A 19,139-nucleotide genomic window follows, 5' to 3' on the forward strand; every position below is an offset into this window, starting at 1 on the left:
AAGAAGTGGTTTTATTTTTTATTCTTTGCTGGATTATATGGACTAAGCTTTATATACATTAATAAAGGTTAGGAGATAAGGATCTAATCATGAACTGTTAATCCTATAATAGTTTCATAAAAGCCATATTCTCATCATGCTATTGTTTTTACTGACTTACTCCATACTATAATAAAGTCCACTCAAGTGGTTCCCTCCTTCTCTTGGCTCTCCCTACCTAAATTATGCTCTATTTTCAGGCCTAGGGCAAGGCAGCTTTCCCCCAAACCTTCCCCAATTTTTCTAGCCCACATTAATTTCTCACTTTTACATTCCTAAAAGATTTTAATCAATACAACTCAGTGTAGCACTTAATTATACTCTGTCTTATGTTGTTCCTTATTGCATGTTAGTACCATCTTTGAAAATAGGTTGTAAGCCCTTCAGGACCAGAACCATATGTGTTACAGTTCTTCCTTAACCCTCAAAGCATCTGAAGCTCTTTATGTGCTCAGTATTTGGGGTGATCTCAGATGGATGAGTGTCCTAGAGACCTGGGCTGGGGAGGTGGCATGGGTATGTGTACAGTAATTGCTGAGAATACAGGAGCCACGAAGCTTGTAGAATAAGAACTCAAATAAATATATCTTTTAAAATACATTTTTTGATGTGCTTTTAAAGAAAGCATTGTCTACTCTTTAAGCATAAAAATTTTCACATCTTTTTTTCTACTGAAGATTTTTTACTAGTACCAAAGAAAAACATTTCCTCTGATTTACAATGTGTACCATACCTTTTGTCTTGTACATTGTTTGTAACTAAAATACTGTAGTCAACTTAATTTAACAGATTTTCCTAACTAGAAAGTATCTCTTAAACGTTTGTTGTCTCTTAATATTCTCTCTGAACACTTGGTAAATGGAAAACTTTTCTTCTTGGCACTTCTACCCACTTCCTGCCTTGTGTTTTCAGGTAGCATGAACATGCCACAACCCTGTCATTTTCCTGGGTTTTCTGTAAGGGTGTCTTTAGCCATCTCTTGGCCTGGCCTGGTGTGGCAGTTGTGTCTTCTTCATAGTTTATAAACATTGTTCCTTTTCATTTCACTTTAGACCTCTGGTTAACTTCTCAGCCACTACGTGTCTCTCTGCCAGAGTTTCCATCTGTCCTACCCCAGAATTTCTATTTCTCTATTTTCTCATTAAGAGCATGTTCAACATTATACTGATGTCACAATGCATTTTGTTTCAACTACAAATTGAATTTATTTGTCTTTTCTGGAAAAGTCTTACCCAACCTCAGGGACTAAGAAACAAAGGCTCTCTTAAATCACATAGTAATGTGTCATTGAGTTTTTATCAAAACACAAATTGGTGGTCTTATTTTTAAAGGAGTGTTTAAGCAATTCCTGACTGCCAGCTCTCTCCCCTCTCAGACATTAAATATTGTAGGTCGTTCTATGACCATCTCAGATATGGATATTTATATGACCCTTTGAGTTACAACTACCATTTATATTACTTTATATTTTAGCTAAAAATCTTTCAAAATTTCACTAACATAGGCTGATACATCATAGTAGCATATTTTTTTATGGTTAGACTTTTTTTTTTTAAATAGAGCTTTTTAAAGAAATTTTAGCTTTGCAGCAAAATTGAGTTGAATGTGCAGAGTTCCCAGATACCAGCCTCCCTACACACATACACACAGCCTACCCCACTGTCAACATCCCCCACAATAGTAGTACACTTGTTATAATTGAGCCTACAATGACACATCATCATCTCCTAACGTCCCTAGTTTACAATACAATTCACGTTTGGTGTAGTACCTTCTATGGATTTGGACAAACGTATAGTGATATCTATCCCTCACTATAGTATTACCTGCATAGCTTCCCTGCTGTAAAAATCCTCTGTGCTTTGCCTGTTCATCCCCGTAACCCATGACAACCACTGATCTTATTGTCTTCATAGTTTTACCTTTTCCAGAATACCATATAGCTGGAATCATATAGTATGTAGCCTTTTTAGATTAGGTTCTTTCACTTAGTAATATGCATATCAGTTTCTCCTATGTCTTTTTAGGACTTGATAGCTCATTTCTTTTTAGCTCTGAATAATATTCCATTATCTGGATGTACCACAGTTTATCCATTCACCTACTAAAGGACATCTTAGTTTCTTCCAAGTTTTGGCAACTATGATTAAGGACACTACAAATATTAGCATGCAAATTTTTGTATGGACATAAGTTTTCATTTCATTTGGGTAAATACCAAGGAGCATGATTGCTGGATAATATGGTAAATTTCAGGAGCTCAGCTGAGCTGGGCAGGAGAGAGACCTGAGCTGTTAGGTGTTAGAGTAGCCAATTAAAACAACAGGTCTCGACACCTTAGTGGCTCAGCAGTTGAGCGTCTGCCTTTGTCTCAGGGCGTGATCCTGGGATCTGGGATCAAGTACCCCATCGGGCCCCCTACAGGGAGCCTGCTTCTTCCTCTGTCTATGTCTCTGCCTCTCTGTGTCTCTCATGAATAAATAAATCTTAAAAACAAAAAAAGCAAGTCAAAAATGGAAGAGTTAATAAAATAAGCCTTTAATCACTTCTTGTTGTGCTATCAGTAAGGGTCAAAAATTGGAGAGATTGTCAGCTCCCTCGTTCCATTTCACCCATAGAATGGCACACTGGTTGAGGATCATGTAGATCAGCATAGATGTGGTGTTATCTCCCCCCTTGAAGAAGCCCTGAACAAAAGACTGGTAGTTTAAGGACCCTGAAGTGGCAGTGGTTTACGGGCATGAGTGGGGGATGAGGTGGAAAGGCTAGGAGTAGAAAACAACTGAGAACTAAAACAAATGAGGGAAAGTATCTTCAAGAGTTCTTCTTTCTACCCCCATAAAAAGGTCCCAGCAGAGGCATATGAAAAGGATCAATGCCTGAGAGTTCAGATAAATCTAGGAATGAAGGCACCATGGCTAGGAATAGAAATATGTGAAAGGTCATGTGGGCTCAGTTGGCCAAGACCATGATTGCAACATCTTTCAGAAACCAGAGTGTATTGGCTGTGCACCGTGTCTGCTGTGGCATAGACCCATTTTCTGCCTCAGACTATGAGGTAAGACTTGTCAGGTAGAGCTTTTTGTATTAGAGTTCTCCAGAGAAAAAGGAACCATTATAATATAAATGCAGATATATATGAAGAGATTTATTAAAAGAATTGCCCTGCACAGTTATGGAGGCCCAGAAGTCTCAAAGTCAGTCATCTGCAAGCTGCAGAAGCAGGATAGCCAGTGATATAAGTCAGTCTGAGTCTGAAGGCCTGAGGACCAGGGGTCTTATGTTGGAAGTCTCAGAGTCCAAAGGCTCAAAGACCAGGAGATTTCATATCCAAGACCAAGAGACAATAGACATTTCAGCTCAAGAAGAGAGAGAGAGAGGATTCACCTTTCCTTCATTCTTTTGTTCCATTTGGGACCCCAGTGGATTGGATGATGCCTACTGTCATTGAGGGCAGATCTCATCACTCAGTCCACTAAATCAAATGCTAATCTTTTCTAGACATATACCCAGACATACCTAGAACTAATAACTTACCAACAATCTGGGCATCCTATAGGCCAGTCAAATTGATACATAAAAGTAATTATCATTTCTTTGTAATTGCTTATGATCAGGCCTAAAAAAGAAATTTCAACATAGTGGCTACACTGTCCTCTAAAATGGCTGTGCCACTTAGCATTACCACTAGCAGTGAATGAAAGTTCTTATTGCTCCACATTTGGTAGTGTCACTGTTTTGGGTTTTGACCATTCTAATATGTGTCACATTGTCTTTTTAATGTCCTTTTTTTTTTTTTGCCTGAAAATACTTCTAATTTATACAACTACAGGAATAGAGATATGAAAGAAAAATTATGCTCCTGGAAATCTTGTTTCATGTTCAAAATTAAGAGTCCATACCTATTTTGGCCTTTTATTAAAGGGGAGGAAGTAGTCTTCTTTCCTGATGCCATAATCTTGCCTCTCTGTGTTCTTACTCCCATCCCACATTTTTCCATTGCCCTAGAAAGCAATACAATGATGGATTCAGGAACTTTACAATACCTTTTTATGGGCAAAAGCCAGCAAAATCATATGTATCACTAGAATCTTACCCAGAAATACTCAAGATTTCATGTCCATCTGTTGCTGTCAAAATATAATGTGAATAGTCCTGCAAGTTGATTACAGCCATTCTTTCTGACCATTAGAGAAAAGGAGACAGTGATCTTGGGCTTCCTGACTACTGACTTCCCAGCTTTCTCACTCACCTTCCTCTGCTCTCTCCTTCTTCCTCAGCTTTTCCCACTCAGTTACTTCCTCACCTAGATTCTTCTTCCCAGTAGTTCATTGCCCAGATGCTGAATAGGAATGTCAGTGACTAAGGATATCAGATTTGAGATGTTATATTAAGCTCCTCTATTTACCACTGTTGCTTCTGAAACCCCATTAAAATGGCATAAACACCCAGGACACAGAGAATTAGGAAGGAGATTACTGAGATTTTGGAAACAGGAAAGCAGATAGGTGACTGATAACTGACTTAGCAGATCCAAGAAAACTAGATACAAAATTGATAATGAGGAAAGCCAAGAAATAACCCATAAAATTCCTAAAAGTATAGAAATTGGCAGTGCTAGGTATTGCTGGGAATTGGTAGGAAGAAGGAAGAAGTTAAGACTGAAGAACAAGAACTGATTAAAAGTCTGTTTAAGAAGCAGATATCCAACCTGTACCTTGAGGATATATCCTGGAGGTGGTAAAATGGAGGATTTCTGGACTAGGGACTCGGGCAGTTTCAGTGAATATGGAGGCCACCAGTGTTCTTTCACCATCTTTACTGTTCCCAGATCACTAGAACCAAACTTCCTCCTTCTAGAAGAAATTTGGGAGATCCTTTTTGGGGGAATCCAGTGAGCCCAAGAGAAAAAGCCTAAAAATCTAGGTTCACGGATTACCTAAGAATGACCTGTGTAAACCCTAGAGTTAAAACACCCACCCATTCATGCACACAAAGCTTGAAGTTACCTTTGTACCGCCCCACTCTTAGACATGAGCAGGTAGCCATAAATCACCAAACATTTGAGGAAAGCATAAAAATAAAAGCAGAGATCTAAATAAGCATCCAGGAGAGAAAAACAACAGTCTCTGTACACAGAGACTACACAAGGAGGAGGGAACATCTCAGAGAGCTAGGAAAAGCGTGATTCAAAGGAAAAAGTATTAGGGGCACCTGGGTGGCTCAGTCAGTTGAGCATCTGTCTTTGGCTTAAGTCATGATCTTGGGGTTCTGGGATCAAACCCTGTGTTGAAAATCCCTTTTCAGCGGGGAGTCTGATTTTCCCTCTGCCTCTCTCCCCTGCTCATGTTCTCTCTCTTTCTTTTTCTCTCTCCCTCTCAAATAAAATCTTTTAAAAAAGGGAAAATGTATTGATAATAAAAATATGATGCAAGTAAGATGGTTTGGAATATAAAATTGAAAAGTATTCCAGGAAACAGCACATAAAACAGATTTAGAAAATAAGAAAGAAAATTGAAGGACTGGGCCAAGAGATCCAACATCTAGATAATGAGATTTCTTCTAATAGAGAGAAAGAAGAAAGAAATGAGAAACAGAATAAACAAAAAAACAGAAGGGAGAAAATCATCAGTGAAGCAATTAAAGAGAAATTTCTAATTGAACAGAAAAACATGAGTTTCTAAATTGAAAGGGTCCATTATATGTGAAAATACATGCAAATTAAAGGTGCATTACTCTAAATTTAGATGGGGGTGGGAAAAGAGAAACAGGTCACATAGAAGAATGGGAATTAGAATGGTGTGAGACTTTTTAACTGGAAGCCAAAATACTCTGGAACCATGCTCCCAATTTTCCCAGGAAAATGTATATCCAGCCTGGAATTCCATACCTAGACTATTAATTGTCACAATAAATGTTTCAAACAGAAAAGTTTTTTTTTTTTTTAATTCCTGTCCTGTGCATAAAGCCTTTAGAGGATGTGCTCCTCAAAACAAGGGTGTAAAGCAAGAAAGAAGCTAGGCACTTGAGGAAATAAGGGTATAACACTTGCAAGAGGTAGAGGGCATCCCCACAATGATGGAACAGACCAGAGAGCTCATGAGAAATTGAGAAATTTCCTGGAAAGAAAAGGAAAGAAAGGGAGAGAGGGAAGGAAAGAAATTGACAAAAGCACCTGAAAATTTTTTTGAAGTTTCAAAAATAAATGTATACAAATGGGAGAATATTTAAGGATAAACTCCTGTTAAATACATACACAACATAGCAATTGGAAAACAAGACCGTTATAAATCCCAAGAAAGAAAAAAGGGCTGTGGAAACAGGGGGAGGAGTCATGATACACTGTTAACTTAGCTGTAATAATGTTTGCCCTGTTATAAAAGTGGAAACTCTAAAAATTGGTTTAACTAGAATTATGGTGTAACATCATCGGGGGAGGGGACAAGGAATGCATGTATGATGTGGAGGTTGGCAGAGGGTTGGCTTTCAGTGCTAAGGATGAATTAAAGCTTAAATGGGAAGTCAGTAGACAACATTTAAAGTAAGAGTTAGTTAGCATGTTTTTTCTCACAATATGGAAGGTAAATTTTTCTTAATCAGCTAAAAGAAAGCAAGTGCTTCTGGGTATTGGGAAATACAGGGTAGGAGACAGCAAGTGCTGTATTCATTATCAGCTGCCTTAAATGATTGGAATTTTTAAATTATGTACATGTCTAACTTTCATAAAAATCGGAACTGTGTTTAAAACGTCCACAAAGAAATAATTAAAAATCACTATATTAAGTAGCCTTATTATGTAAATTCATTAACATTTTTATTGATAATTTCTTACTGTCTGCTTTTGTTTTTCTGCTTCTCATCATATGCACACACTCCCCAAATTCAATTGTATATAAAGACCTATCCATTTTTCCAGCAATTTCTGCCCACTGTACTCCACTTCCCCTTGCTTACTTCAAGTATTCATCCTCTCCTCTCTGTAGTATTACCAGAAACTTTAGCTGGCTCCATGCATCTTGTCCTTCCTCCTCCCTCCCACTGATCACCCTATGCTGGCATTAATCTTTCTAAAAAGAAATCTGATCACATCACTTACAGTCCTTCAGTAGGGATAACAAATAGAGAATAAAATCTAAACTCTATCTCCCTGTAGATAAGCAGGACCTGCTTCCATGTCTCCATTTCTCCTCAGCATTCTGCCATAGGAACTACTCAGTATCCTGCCTCCGTTTACTTCCACCTGATGGATGATACTCACTGACCTTGCAGCTTTCCACTCCAGGAGTTGTCACAGCCCCTCGTATGTGCCACTGTTATCAAATATGTCCTGTTTTATGTCTTACGCTCCTCTTTCACTGCATTATGAAGAGAAAACTAGGATTGTGTCTTTTTTCTTGTCATATCAGTATATGGAACAAAATAGATATTTAATAAATGCTAGTTAACTGAGTTGAATACATGAAGTCTAACAAAAGAGAGATTTTCAACACTTCTTAAATATCTTCTGTACCTCAACCCTTTTTACTGACAGATCTATACTTCTAAGCAAGGAATTAAAAATCACTAAGCAACGAAGTAAAATGTATGTATGTATCTATCTGTATTCAGATTCAGACAAACAAGTAATTAATTAAAAGCCTGACCTATGGTTTTCTTTCATTTGGATTTAAAAAAATAAGAGGCAAAAACTATGAATCAGATTTATTATTTTCTTTCCTAAATTTTAATACATGCTAAATTTTTTAGATTTTGTTTCTGTAACATTTTATAATGTGGAGATAGAACTCAGGCCCTGATTCTAGGCATATCCCTACAATTATTACACAATTGTAATAACTTGCATTTAAAGACTTAAAGGTTTCTGCACTGTATCATCTCATTTATGCCCTTACTAGGTAACAAGATGGAGACGATGACAAAATTTAAGTCTGTACAGGGACCTGATTTGCTTCAAACTTAATGCCAGGACCATTGGCACTCTGGAGTGAGTGTGCAGTCATGCTGACTTCACTAGTATGGTGTTTTTCATCCTATGCTCATACCCTACCCGCTATTAGTTCTCCACTTGGATGCTTGCTTGCTTACTACCTTTCAGTTGACAACACCATATGTTTAAAGGTATAAATTCTTGAGAAGATCTCTTATGTTGTTTGATCTGATTAAAATAAATTCTGTTTAAAGTGTATTAAGCTTGGAAAGCATTAAGAGCACTTCTTAAAGGTTTTTTTGAGGGGCGTCTGGCTAGCTCAGTCAGTAGAGCATGTGACTTGTGATCTCTGGAGTTGTGAGTTTGAGCCCCTTATTACGCATAGAGATTACTTAAAATCTTAAAAAAAAATTTTTTAAGATTTTTTCAAGACAAAAGAGTGGGCTACTCTGAATTTGAGATTGTCCTTTTCCCAAAAATCTAATTTAAAACTCTCATATTTATACACAAAATCTACTAGAGAAATAAGGACCATCTCATTGTTTATAGAAGAATATGTGTTTATCTTAGGTTTTGAGAATGGATGTTGCTGTGATTGATGGTGCTCAGTGAAGCAGTTGTCACAATGTCAAGCAGGGAGGAAAACCCGGAAGGACAAAATCTTAGAATTGTAAACACTAGACAAAAATCACTTTGTTTGGAGAAGTGTATTACTTGGTTTTATCCCTGGCTTTCTCCAAGACTGAAAAGAATAAGCTTTGTTCTTTTTATTTATGATTACTCCCTACCCCCACCTGGTTTTTTGGTCCATTTGAAACCCTATTTTGTATGTTGCCATTTTTTATAACTAGGGAAGTTAAAATAGTACGGGTTTTTTAATAGTTCAAGACAATGAATGCAATAAGTATTGTTTCTTTCCCATCATGTTTTGGATCCTCAACAAATATTTTTTCAGAGCACATAGCATTTATTGAATGTCTTCTGCATGCCAGGTACCGTGCAGGACACTTACATACATATCAGCTTTGTTTTCAGTGGGGGAGGTACCATAAATTATGTTAAAGCCTTTAAGTTTTCCTTTTTGTTGTTGTTAGGTAAGTATTCTAATTTTATATTCATGATTATTTGTTTTATATGCCACTTAATAACTAACTTCAAGAATTTATGCCTATTTCTAAATATTTACTTTACCTGGCCTTATATATGGAGGGCTTTTCTCAGTATATCTTTGAGGCTTCTCTGTGCCTCACACATAGTTAGTGTTTAGAAGCCATTTGCACTGTGTCTAAATTTGGCTTCTGTACATGGATACTCTTGTTGTGACATTTTCTTCTAGGAATATAGGATGGTATAAGGTACAGTGGTGAAGAGTGAGGCTTTCAGCCTCACAGACCTGGGTTCAGCCCTCTCTGCCATTTAGGAGCCCACTGGCCTCAGATGTGTTGTTTATTCTCTCTGCACGGCCATCTCCTTGTCTAAAATGTGGAGTTGATGATAATACTTACCTTAGTGGGGATTAGGAGGCTCACAGGGCATTTGTATAATATATGGCAACTTGCCATGCACATTATAGATGCTTAATAAGTGATAGCTACTACTTTTCTTAATTTTAGAGGAAATTAAAGGCAGTCTACATTTAGTTTTACATTCTTTGGTAGTTGTTCCCAGTCCATTTTGTTACCTTGGGAAAGTAAGTGTATCTAAATATAAAAATAAGTAATTTGGATGAAGTGTTTTACTTACAAGTGTTAAAATTGTAGGGGCAGTTAACTTTGAATTATACATAAGTTATTTAAGGTCTAAGCTTTCTCAAAACAATAACATCCTCTGATTATCTTTACTGATTTCATTAGTTTTTTGTCATTACTGGAGAAACTATTTAAACCAGCTCCCTTAAACAACTCCAGAACAGTCGTGTACCATTTAAAAGTAGAGACAGAGAAGTCAACTTTGCGTCATGCGGAGGGAGTGCATTCAGCAAGAATTAAGCGATATGGGAAACATACTACCTTGCATCTGTGCCACCCTTACAGAAACCCTGAAGATAGAGTAAGCATTATTATTGTTTTATAAATGGGGAAAAAATGAAGTCCACACACAGAATAGGTGACTGGCCAGCAATCTGATCTAAATCTAAATTAGATTATAATCTAGATCGTCTGATCCCAAATCCAGTATGTTTTCCTAGTTACCACTTACCTTTGTCTTATAGTTCTGTGAATGAGCTCTTCAGAGTGTGTAACTTCGGTACTTTGTTTTTTGTTGTTGTTGTTTTGTTTTGTTCTGCTTTGTTTTTTGTTTTTAAAGATTTTATTTATTCATTCATGAAGGACACAGAGAGAGGCAGAGACACAAGCAGGCTCCATGCAGAGAGCCTGACATGGGACTCCATCCCGGGTCTCCAGGATCACGCCCTGGGGCCAAAGGTGGCGCTAAACCGCTGAGCCACCCAGGCTGCTGTACTTTGTTTTTAAAGCATATACATACTTGATTTCAAATATAGGGAGATACCAAAAAGTCAGCCTTTTTTAAATCTTTCACTGCCCTGATAGAGTAAACACTAGAGAGGGAATAGGACTGCAGGTGAATTTGGCACATTCAACAAAAATTTGCTATAAAGATCAAAACTAAATTCTTATTCTCTCAGATCCCCACTATTTTGTTTTTAAAATAGCTTGTGTTATTCTCGCTTGCCTACTCGAAATTTGGCACAGTTATTCAAAAGGAACTTAATCCTTAGTGTATGTAACTGCAGATTAAAAGTGTTCTCAAGGTGCAAGTTTTCATTAATAAATTAGAGATAGTATTATCCAAAGACAGGGTGCTATAGGGAAGTAAAGCTTTACTTATACGCATTTAAGTTTTTAGCTGAGATTATTTAACAAAAAAAAAAACAGATTAACAAGAAAGGCAGAAGCTTATTAACATACGTATCTTATATTATTATATAATTATATATTTTATTATAAAAATACATATTACAGTTGTGTAATATATATTGACACACACATATAAATGTATACTCATTTGTATGTGGTAAATACTCAGGAAAATGAGCAACTCTCAAAGATATGGTTTTAGAATTTAAGATTAAATACCATCTTAATAAAGAAAGTGGAGGGGAGATGTAGACCTCTTAGAGAAAAGTAAGTGATTTTAGGGAAGACAAATGGGCCTTTAGAAAAAGAGATGAGAGGTGTGAATTTGTGACAAAGTTTGTCTTGGGGGAATTTATGGCAACTGACTTCCTTTTGGGGGATGTATCTTTAGACGGTTAAGAGGAGTTCAAAGAAAGCCTCACTGTGCATTTGTTGTTTTTCAAGTGCCTACAACTCAAAATAATCAGTATACCAAAGTGGTATATTGCAGGGTAGCATGTCCTAAACTCCTGCAGCAGTATTTTGCTTCTTGAATTTGCGAGTCATCCTTGCTCTGGAGCCATGCTAATCTTCTCTGTATCATTCCAATTTTAGTATATGTGCTGCAGAAGCAAGCACCCTACAGCAGTATTTCAGATGGCGTGGTCGGCTACTCTTCAGAGCTTAGATTCTTTTGTCATTTTATCTCTAGCACACTCTCTGTGTGTCCAGGATATAGTAGATGCTCAGGAAATATTCATTAACATTCAGTGACTGGATGGATGAAAGGGAGACAGGAGAGAAAGACTGTTAGCACCTTCATTCATTCTGCAAGTAGAATATTAATGCATCTGTTGGCTTCCCTTACATATTTTATACCTTACTTCAGCCTCAAAAGTTCTATCAAGTTGTAAGAATAGAATTGTTGCCCTCGTCCCAACAAATAACAAATACCTATCTATATCAGGCTATTCTAGAGACTGGGTTATGCTGACCTTCCAAACTCCTTAAAAACTACTGCTTGAGAGTAATAATATAAATTGACTCTTCTGTTTGCAGTGACTCTGCATTTATTATGTCATCTCATTTTTAAAACAATTGCCTTTTCAAACAAAGCCACATATTAAAGCTCAGACCTTGTCTGAGCTACACAGTGATTTGGGCAAATGACTTAACCTAAGTGTTTTCTCATCTGTAAAACAGGGATAATAATTATAACCTTATAATAAGATTGTCATAGAAATTAAATGAGATAATGTAGGAAAAGTTCTTGGCATAGGGCCTAGTCTCAGAAAGAAAGCCTTTAGTAATTTATTGCCATTTTAGTGGTAGTAGCAAAAACTGCTTGCTGTTATACATCTGCCCTTCAGCTCTTTAATTTTCTTTAGACTAAGGAATGTTTTGTTTATCTCTGCATCCCCTCCTAACATAGACCCTGCCGTGGATTAGGTACTCAACAAATAGCTATTAGATTGAATAAAGTAGGGGGATATATATATTTTTTTAATCAGGAAGTTGTTTCCACATGACTGAATTGATGCTCGGAGAGGTTACTCACAACAGGTTTTGAGCAGCTGCTGTCAATCAGCGAAACAGATTATGTCCTTTAATCTTATGGCAACCTTAGAAAAGGTTCATATGGTGTCACAGGATTCAAGCCCACATCTTTCAATCCCAAATCCAGAACCATTTGCTTCTTTTGCAAAATACACAAGAATTCTTCCTGGGTCAGTTACTAGTATATAATTATAGTATTTGGGAAAGTATGAGTTATAAGATGAATTGATTATCTACGTTCTATTTATTTGTTAGAGCTCAAAGAAAACCACACATGGAAACATTACAGAGTTCTCAGTATACTAGCTTTCTGAATTCTAGAGAAAAAAGGCCAACAGGTAACTGAATGTGAATATGATAAAATGAACGAATGAGAAGAGAAGAGGCTGAACAGATATAGAAAGGGTAGGATAAGTGAGTGCTTTACAAATGAAAGCAGATGTATGAAATTACAAGCTGTCAGATCAGCAACGGAAATGAAGATGATAAAGTGGTTCCTTACATAGATTATAATTATTCATTTTGCCCAGTCCTGTCTCCTTTCCCCATAATGTTCATGGGAAGGGGGAGGGGGCGGGAAGCTGTTGCAAAAAATGGTGCTTCCAACAAAAGAAGAAGAAAAATCTAGGAATCAAGGATATTTCTGATCACAAACAATTATTTATTTTGTGATTTGTGTTGTTTTCTGTAGAATCACAATTGTTTTCCTATGGAATATTTTTCAACTGCTTGTTCAGATTAATGAAAAGGATTCAGTTGCAACAACAGGAAGTTGTAACTGTAAAGTTTCTTCACAGTCAATGCTGTGGAAGCAGTCAGTGTGGCTTACAAACCGATTGTCGTTAATGGGCCTGATTGTGACAGCAGTGGCAGATGGATTGCCAAGAAATGAAGTAGTTTACATAGACCTGCCTGAAAAGATGTGTTTAATAATTGCGCCCATAATTAGGTTGATTTGGGAAAAAAATTAAATGACAGTCTAAGGAACACAGTTAGGCTTATCTATGAAGATTCTGACATTTTTCCTCCCAAGAAATGCTGCATAGATCCTCCCCCTAAATTTCTCATTACCTTTAGAAAAAAATATTGGAAGAAATTATATTTTTTAAACTTTGAATTATGTAATATTTACATATAAAAGAATAAATGTAACATGTAACTTTTGAAGCATAATAATTAGGGTAAATATTATTAGAATTTTAAACTGTTTTTTCCCATTCATAAGATTTTTGTTACTAATTTCTAAGCAAAACTAGAGACATTTAAACACAGATATATAAATGGCAATAAATATGCATGCTTCTAAGAGTTTATTTATATTGCAAACATACACATCTCTATATCTGAGGCTCTTCTTCCAACACCTCCTGAGGATAAGTGCTAGATATTAGATTGCAGTTAACAGTACAGTGTGCTGCTTCAAAGGCCATTTGGTAAAGATCCCTTCTCCCTATTTCCTTTTATCAAATTAATTGAGTTATTGGTTTGCTTTCTTTAAATCTAAGTTGTTATTTTTTAGTCTTGAGTAATGCAAACATCTTAAACAGTATTGCTTCTGAATTCTTCTTTTTCCTCTTATTTAGTGATCTCTAGTAACTACCAGACCTGTCTTGGCCTTCTGATGCATTACCCACTAATTGGGGACGTACACTCACTAATTCTTAAGGCTCTGTTCCTTCGAGATCCAAAGGTAAGCTTTCCAAATAGAGTATGCACAATTTTAAGTTGAGTGAAAAAATGGTTTCTCAGCATGACTCCAAGAATTCATAGTGGGGAATTTGTGTAATGACAGATGAATTGCTTAATGACAGAATTTGCCTGAAGTTGTAGGCAAAATTCACATACTTCACTGGCTAGCAACTGAGCAGGTAAAATAAGTAAGTGTACATTGACCGTGAGAACCTGGAACACACATCTCTTGTCCCTCAGAGGGTTGTTCTGCCTTCCCCTTTCCTCATAACTCAAGGAAGTAGCTCAGCAACTGTCTCTCCTTATAACCACATTTCATTATCATTGGTACCTCTCACAGAGACCAGCTTACCCAGGTAGAGCCTCAGGGGCCATGTGACCAAGACATTAGAGCTATAAAAAGCACTGGTTCTGGAAAAGTTTATGACACAATGAAATACTAAATCATTTTATTTTTGGATTATGTATTTTTCTAATTTTGTGGAAGAGTAACCTAATAAAACAGAGATTCAAACGACTTTAATGCTGATTTCTCTATTTAAACTTAAAGCAAGCCACCAAAATTTTCTTTACACTTCAGAGAAAAAGTGTGCTCTTTTACAACTAATGTTATATTTCTTGAAAATAAGAACATTTAATGATCTAAAAAAATCTGTGAATCCTTGATGCTTTTGAGCCAAACAAAAATATTGGATGAAATATAAGAGAGAGAGCTTCAAACACGAGTATGAGAATGCCAGGCATTCGGTGGTAATCCCAGCCTTTGGCTCTTTGGCAGAATTCCCAATAGTCATGTTGGCAGTTGTCGAACTGTCTTGGAGTCCGTCTGTCTGTGGCTCTGTTGCCAAAGCTCTGTCTGAGCCACTTGGGCCTCCAAGTTTAACGTAAATTTTAGTTCTAAAGGATTTCTGCTTTTCCCTCTGCGGTTGACTTCCAACATTTGAGTATGACCTCTATTTATTCTTTGATAGATTTAAAAGATTTGATTTCTTTGTGCCTATACCCATTTTCTATAAAAATACACAATTTTATATCATTTCTGCTCTACAGTGTTTCATTATGTGTCAAATATAATCCATCATTTCTCTGTTATCTAAGGTAGCATATTTTTTTCTGGTAAGGCTTAGGAGTCTGATTATAAAATCAAAAATCCCATATTTTATGTATATATTTTTTATAAAAAATAACCACAACTATGAAATATCTACAAAGGAATAAAGAAAGAGGTTGCTTGTCACTGAAGTATTTGAGTTTTGGTCTGTAAACTTAAGGTAAACTCAGCTCAGCATTAGGAATTCTTAGAATCATACAGAGTGGGGGAAAAAACCTGTTAAAATAACTATTTGAATTCTCTACTTAGATGATTTATTTTTGGTTTTACTGAAGGGAGAACTGAATATATTATCTAAACCTATCGATCTTGGTAATTTTTCCCTGGCTAAATATGGTTAATCTTGCTATGAATCATCCACTCTTCTAGATGTAGCATTCTATATAATAAATCAGTCAGTGTTATTAGTGGAATCTGAGATTTTAATAGAGTACTTTTTATCTCAATAAGATAGGTACATAATATAAGTATAATGAAGCCAATTCTGTAAGCATTAAAAAAATAAATTCTCTGAGGATTAAGAGAAGAAAAATATTGGCATTAGTATCTAAAGAAAAGTATTCCCCACTTTTACATTTAGGGTCTAACTAAGTAAAAATGATCAAGATAATGGCCCAAAATATAAGACCTTAAACTGATATTTCTGAGGCAGAAGAAATTGATCAGGAGGAGGAAGGAATCATGTTTAAAAGGCTGTTGAGAACAAGTTTATAGAATGATGATATCTATAGAAAAATAAAGAAAGTTGTATAGTGTTAAGGAGCTTTCACATGACTATCCCAGCAAGGTGATAGTTTTAGTTAAGGAGCAAGGAGACTGAATTAGGGATCAGGACACTGGGTCAGATCTTGACTCTACTAACAACCATCCTTGTGATTTGGGGAAACTCATGCTTGCTAAATCATGGTCTTCTCTTTTGGGGTTGAATTAAATTGTCTCTAACGACCTGCCCAACCATAGCTCCTTTGTCCACAAAAAAACTGATGTAATTACAAAGATCTAGTAAAATCCAGTCCGGTGCTACAGAGGTACAAATGGGGAAGAAACACAAACACACACACACACACACACACACACACAGCGAGTTTATATATAGCATAGAAATCCACAAGTGGACAGAATTTTCAATGTAGTAATGTCATTATAATTCATATAGGCCATTTACACAGAGGAGGAAGAAAAAGAGGGAAGGATGATGTTAGTACCCCGCCCATGTCCTCTAAAAATCCAAACATCAGTGTGCTTAATTTCTATTAGTAACAATGAAACACTTAAAATACTTGAATCATTCCCAATTCAAGTAGGTCAGAGTATATAAACACACAAGTCTCTGTGAAGTGAACTAGTAGAAGGATGAGATTTGAGGCATGAAAGTACATTCTCATAGTCCAGTTATTTGTGACAGTAGTGTTTGTGGTTGCTGACAGACCCATTTTATTAATAAAATAAAAATAAACAAGGAACTCTGAGCCCTCTGAGTTCATTGCCAACTTCAGAAAAGCACTTTGTCCTACCGCTTTCAGTAAATCCCAGTGGTGATTGCTCAGTTGAGAATAGACTCTGCAACTAGAGCATGCGACACTGAGCTTTAATTGTTCTATATCAGATGTAGGCTTTACTGTGAAAAGGTTTCTCATTTGAACAGACTGAAATAATGGGGCTGTACACTGTAATAATAGAATCATTGTCCTTCATAGTTTCTAAGCACTTTGATGTCCTTACAACAAGCTATGAGGTAGACAAAACCAGGTTCTCTTTCTTCATTCTTTTTCAGTGCAGTCAGGTTAAGGTTATGTGGCTTTCCTGAGGCCGAAGACTTGTTAAGATTCCAAGCTAGCAAGAAAGACCCCATAACCCTTGTATGTATCTATCCCCTCCTGAGATTCCCAGCCTACCTTCTACCTCCTTCAGGAAGCCATTCCTAGGCTCAGACAGGACATGTTTTCACCTTTGAGTCCTCATAAGGATCTTATATTTTAGTTATTTGCTTATTATTGCATCCATTATTCCATATGATCCTACTCATTTTTTAGCATTTAACTTTGTGTTCTACAGGAGTTGATATTAAGAAAATAAACTGAATTTGGATGCGGTTGCTAAGCCTCTTCCAGTACACCATACTGACTCTAATCTGGGTGGATCTCATTCACCTAGTGTATATCTGGAACCCATACCCACATCCCATGGAAGCCTTTACCAACTATATATTTGTCAGTTGCCATTTTTATCAAGATGGTGAATGACCCTGCATCTTAAACTTATAGAGCATCTAGTTCCTTCATTTGCTGTGTGTCAGAATTGTTTGAAAAACTGTTAACACCTTCAAATATTATGGAACAAAAGAGACATAACAAAGAATCTAGTTAATATACCTCACTGTGACCGTCAGAATTTCAGAACTGCAAGGAACCTAGAGATCTAATCCAGCTTCTGCTTCTGTAGACAAACAAAGGATCAAGGTGAAATCTGAGACTCATTTAATACAGCTTGTCGGTTGCAGAGCCGGCACTGGTTGATCCCAGGTCTTCCAACCACCTTTCCACACCAGAACTATATTTTTTAAAAATAGTAGAATCCTATTTACTACTATTTGTCATAAAAATTATTCAATTTGTAACACATTTAATTTGCATCTGTAATAAATATAACTGCCACATAAATAAGTGGACCTAGAACTATTTGAAATTTTCTTAAAGGTATGCTATGTAAAGAGACTAAATGTCAAGTATCTGTTTGTAGCATCATGTTCTCTGTTCACCATAAATATGATTTCTATACTTAATTCTTCAGACCATGATCCTAATTCTCATTTTCTTGTCTTCATGATATTAGAACCACTGAGCAGATTTCCAAAACAATCCACTAAATGAAGTAGAGGGATAGAAGGAGGACAGTCTGAAAAATATGAAGTGATTAAAAAACATTGTTCTAACTAGTTGTTCAAATTTAAAAAAAAAATTTAAAAACCCAATTAGAAACAAAAGTCATAGAAAATGTGAACATATTGTGTTCCTTAAATAACCAGATGTTCTCTCCTTCCTGAAGGCAGTAAGGGCTAGGAATAAAAGGTTTAAAACTATTGTTTTAAGTTAACTGTGAATTTTGCAAATCTGTTTTTACCCTTTAGCAAATAAAATTCTAATACGGAAACATAAGCAAAGTAATTTTCATTTTTTGGTGCTCTCTTATTTGTGTTGTGTGTTGAAGTGTTAACCTTATCACAAAGACTTATTACAAATGAAATACAGTACATAGATTAACATTTTAGATTATGCAGTAAGAATTTGACAGCTACTGTTTGTTTTGAAGACTAGAATATTCTCCAAAAAATATTTCTGGTAAGTTTGCAAGCAACCCTTTTAGCAGTGACTGCTATTGTTTTTGGAAGAAAATTGCTAGAAATAAGACAATTTAATTTCATAGTCCTTCTTGTACACACAAACACACTATAAAAATATAGTGTACAGTGTTCTTATGCTTGGCCAATTCTGTTTTGGCTTTTATTTGGAGTTATGTTAAAGTTTGCCTTTTTAAATTATAAAAGGTCTAAATATTCAGATTTCAGATTTTATGCAGGTAATAGATTTTTTTACTCTTTTAATTCCAAAAAAACTCCATTGTAGGTGCTTTTTAAAAATAAATGACTTTGGTAAAATGTCATCTATCAGAATTGAAAAAAGGTGAATGAATCCAAGTCTGCTACCAATCAGGTGACAGTGTTGCAAAATATGCATTACAGTAGTTGTATTCGTTTTCCCCTCTGAGTAGTAAATAACCTGAAAACCACATATACTAACTCTTTGAGGAGGATGCAGTACCCATTTTTTTTACTTTTCATGATGTTCCCATCAGAGGTTCTGTTCAGATTTTCCAATATTAGTTTTTAATATGATTTTCTCTTGTAGAAAGAATGCTACTTCTCTTTTCTTCATCCTTTTTTTAGTTCCTGAAAAACAGG

At 36.0% G+C, this 19,139-nt stretch overlaps 1 protein-coding gene and 1 non-coding gene across 20 annotated transcripts in view; one reads left to right on the forward strand and one right to left on the reverse strand.

The window, feature by feature from the left end:
- The window catches only part of TBC1D5 (TBC1 domain family member 5), a 544,381-nt gene that overhangs the window by 411,033 nt on the left and 114,209 nt on the right, over window positions 1-19,139 (forward strand). For all 19 annotated transcript variants that reach the window (XM_049100069.1, XM_049100071.1, XM_049100072.1 and 16 more), the window contains one exon: window positions 13,965-14,071. In XM_049100069.1, coding sequence (XP_048956026.1) covers window positions 13,965-14,071 — 107 coding nt within the window. The remainder of the gene's footprint in view (window positions 1-13,964; window positions 14,072-19,139) is intronic.
- LOC112661242 (U6 spliceosomal RNA) lies at window positions 11,357-11,463 on the reverse strand. The gene has a single exon (XR_003137548.1). It is a non-coding gene; the product is annotated as a U6 spliceosomal RNA (small nuclear RNA).

This window comes from Canis lupus, chromosome 23 (genome assembly GCF_003254725.2).
Source record: "Canis lupus dingo isolate Sandy chromosome 23, ASM325472v2, whole genome shotgun sequence".
Taxonomy (NCBI): Eukaryota; Metazoa; Chordata; class Mammalia; order Carnivora; family Canidae; genus Canis; species Canis lupus.